This window comes from Panthera pardus, unplaced genomic scaffold, assembly GCF_024362965.1.
Source record: "Panthera pardus isolate Hobbes unplaced genomic scaffold, ASM2436296v1 HiC_scaffold_6, whole genome shotgun sequence".
Lineage (NCBI taxonomy): Eukaryota > Metazoa > Chordata > Mammalia > Carnivora > Felidae > Panthera > Panthera pardus.
The window spans coordinates 51191159-51206282 of NW_026526991.1; the positions used below are offsets into that span (position 1 = coordinate 51191159).

At 35.6% G+C, this 15124-nt stretch overlaps 1 protein-coding gene across 2 annotated transcripts in view; it reads right to left on the reverse strand.

The window, feature by feature from the left end:
• The window catches only part of MSRB3 (methionine sulfoxide reductase B3), a 172664-nt gene that overhangs the window by 123813 nt on the left and 33727 nt on the right, over positions 1-15124 (reverse strand). For both annotated transcript variants that reach the window (XM_019455013.2, XM_019455014.2), the window contains exon 3: positions 370-478. In XM_019455013.2, the coding sequence (XP_019310558.1) occupies positions 370-478 (109 nt within the window). The remainder of the gene's footprint in view (positions 1-369; positions 479-15124) is intronic.

Sequence of the window (15124 nt, forward strand, 5' to 3'; positions counted from 1 at the left end):
TCAGCGTCCTGGCACAGCGCCATGTCCCTCGTGGTTTTGCTTACTGTGATGTCTTCCCCAAAAATGTACCTAACTCGCTATTACTTCCACACATTTTGTAGTAAACTAAAAACAGGCCCTTAATAAAAGCCTTGTGACTTTACATAAGATAGAGTGTTCACTGAATGGGGGAAAGAATAAATAAAACTTAGTCTTCACCTAAACAGTACCATTTTCAACCTTTTCAAGGATACCAATTTGTAGATGTTAGCAAAGAGGTGTAGCATTCTTTAAATTAAATGGCAAGGAACAGGATTCAAAGCGGGGGGTGGGGGCGGGGTGAAGAAAACTAGCTCTTACTTAATGACCTTTCCTCGCAGCTCATCTTACCTTTCGGTCCCTTTCTCCTGAGTGACATGGTACTGCAGGGGTGTCAGCCGCTTCCTTAGTTCCTGCTGGGAAAAGACCACCTTACAGTTCTTTTTATCCCTACATGACCCTGGAAAAAGAGAGGACATGGGAGAAGGAGGCTTTTTAGCTTGGATCCCGAATGCTTGCTTTGGCTGGCCGCCACAGCCCAGCTTTAGCAGTCACTGGTCAACCACCAGACCAGCCCCTCACGCACCAAACTTACTTCAACGCAGCTGACTATTTCTCTCCGTTTACAGAGAATCCTTCTCAAGGTTCAGGTGATTCCATGGGAGCACTGACAAGGTGCTAGAGCCAAGGATACTAGCATGTGATGGTAATGACTCACTGAACATTCACAAAGATGGTAGTACATCCTTTACGTCTCCTGAAACCATGACCTTGTTTTTTCAAATAAATTCCAAAAGCATAGCTCCATTTATAAGCATTTACACTGTATATAGATAAGATGATGGGCATATTAGGTTAAATAATAACTCCCCATTCAAAAACTTTGCAACTCAGTAGAATAGCTGGAAACTGTCATTTAATTTCCATTCTGGGTGATTTAAATACCATCCTATTTTTGTTTTTTAACCCTAAAGATGCATTTTTTCCCGTGACTAGGAATTGCTGTTCTCTGTGATTGTCAGATACTGCACTAGGTTCTGTGGAGCCCTTAAAAATGAATGTCTTTTAAAGATTGTATCTTACCAGGTTAAGCAGGCAGCAAGAAAATTTTAATAGACTCCAGAAGGCATTGACACTAATGTAGATTCAATAAGTTCCAAAGAAAAGGTGAGAAAAATAGGGAGGGGGGAAAGACAAAGAGAAGAAGAAAAGTGAATGTGATTTTACTTACAGACCTACATCTTCTGTTTGCAAAGTGTATCTAGGAAGATTTCACTGAGTATATTTGAATGGTGAAATGATTTTAATGTGATTTTAATAACAATGGCATCTTTTATTTCAACCTATACAGATTGCAGTAAAATGTTCAGACAACACCTGTTTATACGTAGTATTTTATTTTACCTACACAAATGAATTGGAAAAGAAATATAACTCTGAGACGGGGCAACCCTTACTCACTGCAGTCAAATTGCTTTTTTTTTTTCCTTTTGTCATCCATCACAGTGGGAAAAAGGCTTGCAGTTGGCCCCATGTGCAAAAATCTCTTATCACGTTTTGAAGTTACTGAAAGAAAGCTTGCTTCGTTCCCTGAAGACTAAACTCAACTTCTGTGAAATAAAAAGAATTCTGATTTAGAATAGAAACGTTTTCTACTTCTTTTACTTGTCAGTCCCCCAATGTCATAGTATGTGAGATCACTGAAATTCAACCAGGACAAAATTGACTAACCAGTTACCCTGATTGTGGGATTGAAGAAGCATATCAGCTTCCAGGATCAGGGCCACCAAGATAGAGCGGTTGATTCTCTATGAGAAAATACAGAGGCGGGAAGAGAGCTAAGCAGAGCCAAAGAGAAAGTCGCACCTTGGAGCAGGCCTGTGGGTTGTCAAACAGCGCCTCTCCTGACCTTCCACAGAGCACGCTGGCCCTGCTCTGGCCTGGAAAGATCCGCAGGAACAGCTGGCATATCACTAATGGTGTGCTGGTCTCTCATCTCAGTGGAACCCATATTATACTAGGCTTTATCCAAACACCTACTCCTTACACTTGTAATATTTCCAAGGGGTAGATGAGAAGTGTTTGTCCTGTCAGAACAAGCCTCTCCAGAGCCTGAGTGCTGAGCTGCTCTTTGTTACGTATCAGTTGACTGGGATAGCTGAGTTTCTGCTCCGTTCACTCTAGACTTCTTAAAAATTATTATTTTTTTTTTTTTGTATTTCTTTATCAGTTGGAAGGGTTGTACCTTTGTGGATTTTGTTAGACTAACTGCATGTCTAACGTGACAAAATCTACTGGTTAAAAGTATTCCGTCCAGTGGCATGGTAATTAAAATCTATACAACTAGAATTAAACAATGCTGTCCAAAATATTTTTGTTAATATATGTTCATTCATACAAAAAGACCAATTGTGTTCCCAAAGTTGAGAGAACTAAGCTACCCATCTGTATGTCATTTAGTACAAGAGAAGCAAACTGCAGGTTTAAATTACATGGTATTGGATTGCAATTTCCTAACATTGGATGCTTTTCTGCTTTTTTACCTTGAGTCATTTACTAAGGAGTGTTCATAAAAAGTAGCTTAAAGCACAGATGCTTGCAAATCGTTTAGGCAAAGATGTTTCTCTCTTTTTCATTCTCCCTCTCTCAAAAAATCTCCCTTTTCTGAAGAAAGAATAAAATTGTTGGTCAGTATTGACGAACCATGTCAAGCATTTGTACAGAGAGAAAAGGTAAAATTGAAAACATCTGATTGAAGTAAATAATACAAACATAAAAGCTTTAGTCGTGAATGAAGGGTATTGAGGAGACCTTATTTCATAGATTAGAAATTACTTTTGATCTAAACATTCTTAAAAACAGATTGTTTTCCACTATGAACCATCTCATTAACTGTGCTACAGAGACCTCGTTTTAATGGCAAGCTCTGAAAGGGTGCTGCTGTACTCTTTTGTCAGACCCCATCTGATTTGGGAGGGGGATAAAGATTTCATTCCAGCTTTCTTTGTTTGTCTTTCAAGAACCACTAAAGCAGCATTCACACAAATTTTGTAGGAATGTGCCCTATGTCATAGCCTACAAATTATTTGGTTTTGGTGCACTTAAAGGTCATCTTCCAAATTAGCAAAATTTTCCTATATCCTGGCTTTTCAACCTTAAATATAAATATTGTTTCCTAACTGTAAGTGAGGTGTTTTTTTTTTTCTTTAAGAAATGCTAGTGCTTATTTAAAGTTGTCAAACTTTGTACGTTTTCATTCTTTGGTCAGACCACGTTCTCAAAATAATTAGGCTTTTAAAGTGTACCTAATAGCAAAAAGAAGGATATGTAGACTAGAACAGCTATTGTGATTTTATATTAAACAACCCGGTGAGCAGTTAGTCAGATTTTAATCAATTTCTTGCCACATAGTTTAATAATACACTTCCTGGACAATTGAAAGCTCTACCATTACATTAGCTCTTCCAGCATCATAACTGAAAACTGACATGTATAAACACAGAAAGGCTTCTCTTTTGTCTCTGATTTCCCTTCTCCCTCTCAGACACACTTCCCTGAAGTCATATGGTGCCACTGTTAATTTTGAAGAAATTATTTCATTTTGAAATTCTACAATAATTCATTGGATGGTTTCCCTTTACTATCTTCACTTAGGAACTGTAATTTTCTTATTACACAGGGTAATTTAACATTAGTATTATATGACATCTGTTCAATGACCTCTAAATTGGCTTAGAAGTATGTTACGGAAAGATTTTTCCTTTATTTAAATGTTTAATAGAGTACTTTGAAGGCACAAGTGAGGCTGTGTGTATATACCTGCAACACAAAGTATATTTGAGAGGGTGACACTGCCACTTTGGTATCTAATCACCACACCATTCCCTACAGAGCAACTTTGGTATAGATAAAGATCCATCTTGAACGCCCTTCAAGGGTATTTATTTACTGAAAGACGCCCAAATTCTCTTTTATATTAACGCTTGTTCCAAAGCTCCAATGGAAAGCTCTTGCTCTAAGTAGAAACAGACTTTCAGCAGAACTCATGTTCTGGCTCTGCCTGCTTCCCACTCATGTGACCTTAGGCAAGTCGGTCTCTTAGCCATGTACTGACACCCTCACAGGCCTGCTGTAAGGATCATGGCAATTATCGCTTAGCAAACACTGTCCGAGTAAATGCAATATCACATTATCGTTCTGAATACAGTAAATTCTGAAGTCAAAAATGTATTCTGAAAGGTAGCCAGGTCAAGTATTTCAGTGTGCTGCAGTATCTTATTCATAATTATTTTTCTATAATAATTCCCTTAGAACAGTATTTTTCCCACAAATTGTCTTTAAGAATGATTAAAATAAGAATTAAAAGAAAACTAAAATTTGAGTATTTACTATGTGCCAGGCACATTTCTAAGCATTTTTACATAGCCACATTTAATCTTCTCAATAATTCTAAAATAGAGATATCATGCTCATTCTGCAGATACGAAAACTGAGGCTCAGAGAGGTTGTAACATAACTTAATAGGGACAAACAGTAAATAAAATTATCAACTCAAACCAGGGCTCTCTGACTGCAAAGCCCATAGTCATTATTCTGTGAGGAAAAATTATGCTACAACGTTCTTCTTTCTTCTTAAATTATGCAATAACTTTTAGCTCCAGAACTACCACTAACAAGATAATAAAGGAGAAAAGTAATAACTGCCTCAGTACATTCAGAAAAATACCTTTGTCTGCTAGCCAATGTCTGTTTTCCCTGTGTTCATTCCTTCAACATCGGGTCAGTGACAAGGTTCAAATGGGATTCTCACAAAGTCTATAAAACGTTGAAAGGCTTTTTAACTTCCTGTTAAGAAGTAAATCAGATCTGTTACCTAAGTCTTAGAACACTTTTAAGTCATAAATCTTACATTCAGTGTGAAAAATCAAAACAAAACAAGACCCAAAGATCCCATAACTTTAATTTTGGTTCTAGGATCAGAAAAAAAAAAAATGAAACGATTAAATATTTCCCCAAGATAATAAATAAATAAAAGATGACAAGAGCATCTTGTTTTGCTTTGACCTTACCGGGTTTAAACAGTAAAATTCATGTTAAAATAGCTTGCTACTATATTTCAAAGTGGTATACTCTGATTTTCATTACAACTTTCAATTTTCTGTTGGTTATTAGTCTGTCATATTGGAAAGCTGAAAACTATCCGGATATGATAGTGTTAGAAATTTCTAAATTAAGTGGGCATTTATAAAAGCCAAATCTGGCTCATTTTTAGAAGAGAATGTAAAATGTATTCCATGAACCACTTTTTCATATTTGTTTGTCTGTTTTGCATTCCAATAACCAATAAAGGAAATGTCAAGCACAGGGAAGAAAAGCTTCCATGCTAGCAGAAGCATACCCAGTTCTGGTTTTTCTCTCCTAGTGCACCTACACAAGAATAACATTCCCAGGATTAACATGCAGTCATGACACTTTTGCTACAACTGTGGCTTCCATGAAACTAGGGCGGCAGAGCTTACTTACAGGGACACTGATCCAGCGTTTTTTTTTTCTGTTTTTTTAAAGTCATCAAAAGTGTTGACTGTTAACACAGTGCCAGGTACTGTGCTAAGTAAAATATATTCAATCATTCCTTCAGTAAGTATTAAGCACCTACTATATGCCAGCATTATTCTAAATACTTAGGATATACCGGTGAACAAAATAAAGATCCTGTTCTCATGGAGCTCCCACGAAAGCATCAGGGGTAGGGGAAGATAAAGAAAAACACAATGAAAACAAGTGAGTAAACTGGATAGCCTCTTACAAGGTGGTTAAGTACACAGGAAGGAAAAAAGCTGAACTGAGCACAGCAAAGACTGGGAATGCTAGAAGTTAAGGGCTATAACCTTGAGTATAGTGGTCAAAGTTGGCCTCACTGAGAAGATGATATTTGAGCAAAGTTCTGAAGGAAGGGAGGAAGTTGGTTGTACAGACGTCGGAGGGAAGGGCCGTCTGAATACATGCAGGACAGGCCCAATGCAAGAGATGGATATACTAAATTAACGCTCTAGTGGTAGAGACAGCATACATGGTGAAACCTGAATGTGAATGGAGCAGAAACCAACAATTTATAAACACGCGAAGTAAATGTTTTTAAAACCAGGAGATTTACAATTAACATATCAGGCCAGACGTTGTCTGGCATCACTTCTTACTCCCAAGAGAAAAATGTTAGTGAATGTCCTTTTTAGCAAAGTACTATCCTCAAAATAGCTCTCAGAGAGTATCTGTCTGGCTGAACTTTGAACCCAGCATCGGAGTGCAGCCTCTGCTAATTTGCTCTGTGTAATTAACGTCATCCCTTTCAGACTATAGATTGTCATTCCAATCTGGAGTCATGTGTAAGAGGATACTCAGATGTTTTTCAGTGATAAATTTTTGATGGACCCAGAGAGCAAAATCCTATGGCCAAAAAATGATGCTTTTACCCTCCTGGAACACCCCAGTCACTCTCCCCTTCAGAATGTTCTTGTAGGTGATGTCAGGGAACATCCATAACTAAAAAGAGTATAAAATTTGTACCTCAACTTGGTTTCCATCTTTAAAAAAGATACTTAGTTTCTACGCTTAGGTTCAGTTTAATTTTATCTATCCTCCAAGTCCTAAATATAATACAGAGAAAATAAAATTCCAGGTCTTAGGAGTCAGAAAGCAAGACAATAGTTTCTTCTTAAGTTAAAGATTTTTTTCTTTTCTATATGTGAGAAAAATCATGTCTTTGTCATAGAAGTTATCGCATTTCATGCCTTCTCACTGCTTTTCTATTACTTCACATAAGACAGTTCTACACATCAGTTTCAGTTATATTCTACTGATGCATGCGCAGAGTTCTAATTAACATCAATGGATATTATAAGCATGCCAAAGCAATATGCCATTTTAAACTTCTTGAATTAAACAAGACCATATGTTTTTGTGGAGCATAGTTGAATGATAAAATTAGTCTTCTGGTTTCCATACTAAAGGTTTGAATAGATAAACTGAGAATATACTTTCAAGCAAGTTTTCCTTCCAAATCTACCTACCTAATAAATTAATCCCTACTCTGATAACTCCATTCCTCTGGATACCCTTAGTACCAGTGCATTTACTCTGAGAGGTGCTGTTTACACAGGCTAAGATAGCATTTTACAATTATTTTCAAATGCCTTTAGGCGTTTCTGCTTTATTTTCCCAGACTATAAATTCTTTGACAATATGTTGAGCCTCATATTAATTCATACTTTCTACAACCACTTACTAAACATCTACAGTGAATCAAGAACTAAGATGCTGGAAAGTTAAAACATGAACAAGTCGAGGAGAGCACCCGTTCCAGCACGAAAGATAAGAAAAGCAATCAACACAATGTATAGTCCTACGGTGAAAAGTATGTGCAAACTTCTGTGCATGGAGAATTGACAAAGAAGACATCAATACTCTTAAACTTTGCCCATCTAGACTGGCTAGGTCCAGTTGTAATGAGATATGGAAAGCTCATAATTTGTAGAAACAGCATCTAAGGATCAGAGGGCCAGGGAAGATTCAAATAGGACAGAGACCCTCCATCTACACAAGCTGAGATGTAGGGTGATCCAATGTGCCCATGTCAAGATGGTAACTACCCTGCCCTGATGAAAGGAATGCAGACGGTCTTTCTTGTAAGTGGTATCGGCCAACTTACCAAAGTAAAAACAGCCAGGATAAAGTTGTAGATTTAGATTTGGAAGAGGAGAAATTGGGGAGCTAAGAAATAAGGCAGTTTTAATATTAAGGGGAACGTGTGCAAGCATTTTCTCACTGGAAGTCAACGGGAGTAAGTTTATTTCCCACAGCTTCCAAAGCCTATTAATATGGTTTAAAACTCTAGCCTCTAATAGTAAGTTCTCCTACGTGGAGATGTGTGACTTTCTTGAGAGGAGACATGGAGAGTTTTACCATTACGTGCATTCTGATGAAACATTCACCTGAATGACTCCATAAGATAGAAACCACATTTTGCATTTCTTTTACTTGTGGGTTACAAATTTTTAATTGTTGAATTCAGGCATGGTAATAATTATATCAACATTCTTTAAGTACTAAAAGAATTAAACAGTACTTTATCAACTCTTCAGAATGTAATGCAAATATCAACAGCAATCATTTTTATATTAATGTGGACCAAAAGCCTAGAGTTTAGGAAAATATTTAAAACATGTCTTGATCCAAAAGCATTTTCTTGCTTGCAAAGCATATGAGTAGAAAGAGAATTTTTAAAGGAACTGCCATCATCAAGTGACAAGAGTGGAAGAGAAAGTCACTTAACTTCAAGTCTATCTGATTGCATGTGAAATGTCTGACAAAGTTGGAGTTCCCTGTTTTTAATTCTTTTTTTTTTTTTTTTTTTTTCTAGTATGGGTCTTCACTAGAACATCATAGCCCATACAGGGAAAGAAAAAAAAAAATTAAAAACAGACAGGCTCATTTCCATTCTGCATTTCACATGCAATCAAAAAAGACTTGCAAAAAATAGCTCACTCCCCCATTCTCCCTCACCCCCTTGGGAGCACAGACTGCAGGGAAGATGAGGGGTAACCATCCACAAGAAGGAAGGATAGGATCCCTAGCTTAGATGATCATGCAGAATTTTGTTTAAATGTAACATTAAGAATACTTCATTAGAAAGAAAATAAAATGTATATTGTCTAAGAGCTCAGCTTCGTAAATTTCCAAAATTACATTACTGCTCAAATCAAATTTAAAATCTAAATTAATTCTAAAACAATGGGCAGAAAACAAGTCTACAATTGCCACTCAATGGTCAGCTGAATTTGAGTCCATATGTTCCAGAAAAAAATGTGAAAGTGTCTGGACAAAAAAGTCAAAAAAATCTCACATTTTTCTTTGTCACCCGGACAAGTAAAGGAAAGCCATAAGGCTTCTTCTGAACTATACAATCTCCTTGAAAGACAGTGTACATATATATGTTGGTTATCTTTGTACTCCTAGCACCTAGCGCCATGCCTGGGAAAGAGTAAGTACTAAGTAAGTATATGTTGTATTTAAAGATTTATACAACTCTCCATTTTAATTAATTATATTTAAATCTTCTTCCTAAAAGATGTGTTCTAACTGATGCCTTTGGCTATGTTTCTTGGAATTTAGTTTAAAAACTACAACAGGGGCGCCTGGGTGGCTCAGTCGGTTAAGCGTCTGACTCTCGATCTCGCCTCAGGTCATGATCTCACAGTTCGTGAGATATTGTGCTGACAGCACAGAGCCTGCTTTGGATTCTCTCTCTCCCTCTCTCTGCCCCTCCCTTGCTCGCTCGCTCTGTCTCTGTCTCTGTCTCTCTCTCAAAAATAAATAAGTAAACTTTTAAAAAAACTGCAATAAATAGGGGTACCTGGTTGGTTCAGTCAGTGGAGCATGTGACTTTTGATCTCTGGGTTATAGATTCAAGCCCCACATTGAGTGGAGAAATTACTTAAAAAGGAAAGAAAGAAAGAAAGAAAGAAAGAAAGAAAGAAAGAAAGAAAGAAAGAAAGAAAGAGAAAAAGAAAGAAAAAGAAAAAAAAAAGAAAGAAAGGAAAAGAAAAAAAGAAAAAAAACCCTACAATATTTAAAATCAGTGAAAAAAAATGATGATGGATTAAAATATTTTTGCCTTTATTACTACTCTGAATCCTTTATTACCTCTCTCGAGTTCTACATTTGAATCTATTATTATGGCTAATACTCCATTAAATCTCCGGATTTAAGACTATGAGATTACCTAATCCAGCATTCCCCAAAATGTAATCTGTAAAACACTGGCTCTAAAAAAAACGCTAACAGGTTGTTCTTGTGGGGAGCAGGGGGGGATTGGCAAGAATAAGTTTCCACAGTCCAACCAGACTGGAAAAATCAACATTACGTGGGCTTTTTAATGAAGATCTCAGAGATTTTCTTAATGCTGATGTGCATTATTAAGAATGTGGTATTCTGACACACCATTATTTTATGCTCCACTAGAAAAGTTAAAAAGTTGCCAATGACACAATATTTTCTCACACAATGGTTTAAACTGCATCCTGATTAACAAGATGATAAAATGTGAGAATAGAATTGATACAATATGGTAGTATGCAGTTTCTCAATTTGACAATGAGATCAGTTTACATGGCTTTAGTAGAACCAGTGTTCCTCCGGTTACAATTCGGAAAGTGATAAACTCCTAGTCCAAAGTTCTCATGAGGAGACCAAGGCCTAACAAAGTTACTGGACGTGGTCACACACCTGGTTAATGAGAGCCAGGCTCTCTGGTCTGCAGTGTTCCTGCTTTAATTTAGTCATTCATTACATTTCTTTCTTGAACTCATGCTTTGTTGTGCTTTAACATGCCCATTTTTTACTCACCCATGTGCTCACAGTCCATTCCCACCCCCATGCCGCCATCCCCCCACCCCCACCACTTCCTGCTAATTACATCTACACATTCCTTCAATATCCTTCAGAAGAACTGTCATTGCTTCAGATCCTATTCCAAGAAGCCAGTCTGCCATTCTGTGCAGAAAGAGAGAGGCACCGCGCTTCTCACTTCTTTTACTCCCTCCCACCAGAGCAAAACAAAGGAGGAAATATTTATATAGAATCATAAAACCATCAACTATATAACTTCTTTCATCCTATAGATAACAAAACTGCGACTAAAATGGCCATCTTTCTCACCAGAATGTACATTCCTTAAAAACAGAGATCACATTACTTACAATGTGCCATTATTTTGATACACAAGCTGATGCTACTTATTTACACCCATTCATTCATTCCACAAATATTTATTGAACGCTTATTATGTGACAGACACAATTCGACTTGCTGAGATGCAGTTGTGAACTAAAGAGACAAAAAATTTCTGCCTTTCCAGGGATCACTTGGCGGGAACCAAGGATTTCCTACATTAGAAATAGACTTTGGCCGCTCACCTTTCCCAGACTTTTTGGACATCCCACCCCCCTCCTTTTTTAATTTGTCCAGCTTATTCCCCTTACAGCCAGGGATTAAAGTCACACAGAATAAATTCTGGGAAATGTGAAATATTGTTAACACCTGAGGGTTATATCTAATTGTGAAAGGTTTGACAAGAAAGTTCTATCATTCTTAGTTTACAGATGAAGAAAAGAATAAAGGACACAAAACAGATTCATGGGGCCAGAAAGCAAATTGGTGGTAGAAATAAACTAGTAAGTACAGACTAAGCTTCTAATCTGTTTCTTCAAATACTCTAATGATTTAAATTAACACTCCATTCTGTTTGTAATTATGTGGCTAAATATAATAAATGTATCTATTGTTGAAGGAAATGCTTACCCTAACAGTTGAGTGAATTTAAATTCTATAAATGTATAGGTCTTACAAATCACTTAAATAACTGGTATCTTCATCATTTCATGGTATATTTTTTATAGCATGCATTTTTAAGTGACTAACACAAGTGCAAACATACTAAATGTAAAAAAAGAAAAGAGAAAAATATTAGGGAGTTGAAAATAAACAAATGGAAATTTTCATCTTTTAAATAAATGCTTGATTTTTAATGCAAAGGCACAAAAAGTAATTAGAAATAATTTGCCATTGCATCTCAGTGAAATCTTTTTATTTCAAAGCACTTTAAATTAAACTGTATCTGGCAAAAACAGTCATGGAAATTTAATTCCTAATTAAATGTTTAGGATGAAGCTATAAACTGGAAGAGACCGACGATGACAGTCCATCAAGTATGTAACCTCAATATTAGAGAGTCTCCGGGAACTGCCATGCAGTCCTCATTCCTTCATTAAACATATGTTTAATGACAGCAAAAGGTGGCTCAGGCTTATCTGAATAAATCCTTCTATGATCTGATAGGTAACATTACTGTGAACATGTTTAGATGGACAAACATCTAATAACTTCACTTATAAGAGTCCCCCAAAGTCCATACTGTCTAGATAATCTAACCCTGTAGAATTATCATTTGTTTTCAGAACTCATATGTTTTATATTCTTTGCAGTCATTGTTAATTAGCTGACCAGTGAATTTCTCAAACTAAAATTTGTTCTTTTGTTTGTCCCCATTTTCATCTCTGTTGCTACTAGATGTTGCTACATATTTTGTAATTACTAATGTACATATGAAGAATTTATTCCATATTTACCAACAAATTAACAAAATCTACATTTAACAAACCATATGCCCAACACCTTATTCATACAGATGTATTGTTCTATAATTTAGCCTTGTGCGCAAATAACTTTTAAAACTCATGTGGGAATTGGATGTCATACAGCAAGTTTTCAACATTAACATTAAAACTTTATTATGTCATAGAGCTACTAAAACATTTTTTTAGAAAAAAAATAGCTGCATCAGAGCACTCATTAGTCAACATTTTAAATATAATTTTTCTTAGTTTCCAAAAATATTTTAATTCATGTAAAAAACTATTCATGCTTAACAATCAACATGTTAAACTAATAACATTTTCAAGATTATATAAAAATTTGAAACACAGCAAAACAAAATGTGAAATTTTCTTTCATTCTTGGGTGGTCTGCTGAAGAAAATTTAGTTGCATATAATACTATAAATTACTGTTAAATCACTATTTGGATTTAAGATAAGTTAATTTATGAAAACTTGTTTCAGTTTATAGAAAGTCCACACATGAAAGACAATTTCGATGAGATGTCCAAGCATAAGGGACTTGGATCCTAATGAAAATGGAAAAAGGTTTTGCACTCTACAAATATTGTTTGAACATTATATAAGCAGAAAAATTTGTGGTTTGTAAATCCACGTTCTTAACGTAATATTCTTGACATACTTTTGTTTAAGTTTTCACAATGCACCTATGTGCTAATGAGAGCAGTACACGTTCATGCTTGTGAAAGAATGTAAACCTAGCGCCATCTACTGGAAAAGTAGGTACCATTCAATCAATCAATTGCGAATTCTTTTGTGAATTGTGTGAGTTGAAATTTGTATGTCTATTTTTTAAACACTATGTTCCCTAAAAAGAAATCTCCCTCAAAGCATTTTTAATGTAATCAAAGAAGTTAGGTAAGATGAACATGTAAGACAATGGTGAAACTGAAGAATGGAGGGCATTCATCCAAATACGTGGCCGAGAATTCCACTGGTGATATGAATAAAGAAATCAGGAATACTGTGTTCTAATCAGAGTTTTTTATGTTGGTCTCACGTGTATCTTTTAGAACACAGGCTCTGAACCTGTGGTCAAAGAGCCCTTCCCTTACGAGTTTCAGAATATCTAACAAAAACCTTTGAATTACATACAAAATTGTGTGTAGGTGCACATAAGTACTTTCTGGGAGAGAAGAGTCATAACTTTTATCAAAGAATCATGAAGATAGTTCATCTTTTCTTAACCATAAAAGGTTAAAAAATAAAACTGGAATAGAAGGCCAGCCTATGCAGTAGATGAACAGCACACTGATGATTTCAATTATTTTTTTTTCAAGGTAAGTAAATATAATATTAGATGCCATTAATGAACTATTGCCAGCTCAAACTTGGACAGTAATTATTCTTACGTGTGGATGGTGCTTTGGTGCGTATCTGTTGTAGTTCCTCTTTACAAATGGAAATTTTAAAGCACAGCAAACACCATTAATTTGCTCCAGAGAAAAGTGATCAAAAGAGCCGGAATTCCTAATTCTCATAATAAGCATAGTATGTACTTCTTCTCTTCCTCAAAATTTTATCTACCACCAAAACTCCAACTGTTTGAGAGAAAAAAAAAATAAAAACAAGTCTGGATAATATATATTGAATCTGTGTTACCCCTTTTTTGCTCTCTGTTAAGCTACAATGTGTTTTATATCTCAGGTATCAACTGCATTGGATAAAATGCAATAAAGTGAGAAAAGAGAAAGGAAATTGTTTTCCATAATATATTCAAAAGCCAACCAAAGTATAAACTTTACTTTTAATCCTCCCATGCAAAAGAGGCTCAAATAAATTTGTATTCTCTGTTTTAGCTATCACTTCACCTACATGTAAACTTTCCAAATGTTTATTCATTCACTTCACAAATATTTATTAAGTGCCAGGCATTGTGCTAAGCTCTAGAGAGTTCTAGTTATACAGATATTCTATGACTTGCAAACACCATTTGCAAAATATCTCTAAGGCTTGTAACTTCTACATTAGAATATTATGATACGGTATCTTTACGAGCTGCCCAAGAGCCATGTGGCTCTTCAATCCATGGTGACTGTAAAATACACCAATGAAGTCAAGTAACGACCACATATTATGTGTATGATGCTAAAGAAAAGCATGATTTATCACCATAATTAGTACTATTTAGACAAATACTTTCACTTGGCTGGAAGCTACCATGCTATCTAGTCTAAGCTACAATTAGACTTAATTTTTATCAAGCACTGAAACTATGTATAAAACTGTGCTCCCTAATCCCTCCTCAGATAATGCTTCAGTCTTGATTTAGTGGTAAGGAATTCTAATGTTCAAATGTGGAAAAGATTTCTGTCCTCCCACCACAACGTGGCAGATTTTTCTATAAATTCCTAGCCATTAATTAGTTTCCAGATTTGATTAAGCCAAAGCCAAAAATAAAAACAAGTAACAGTTAATAAAATCACAGAATCTCAGAACTGAATAGATGATCTAATCTGAATTCTTCGTTTTAAAGATAAAGAGACTGAGATCTGAAGAGGTTTACAGTCATGTTCAAGGTCACACAAGTTAACGACAGGGCTGTGGTTAGAGTTTTCTGACTCCTATCCCAGTGCTCTTTTAATACAAAATGAAACTGTTATAGGAAATTAAGACAAAATTCTGAGAGAGAAAGAAATTACCTTTAATTACAAACATGAATGAACCATAACTCAGATGCACTTAATGAGCTCTAAATTAAAATTATGCTTTATTTAAAAATAAGAAGTAAAAGAAGTCAAAGCTGAAAAATGATAGATCACTCTTCTGGGATGTGGCCTTCCTACAGGTCAATCCAGTTATAATCAATTTTAAGAGCCTGTTCCAATTATTTTTTAGTTCTGGAATTATTTTGTATTGAATAATACCTGAAATTAG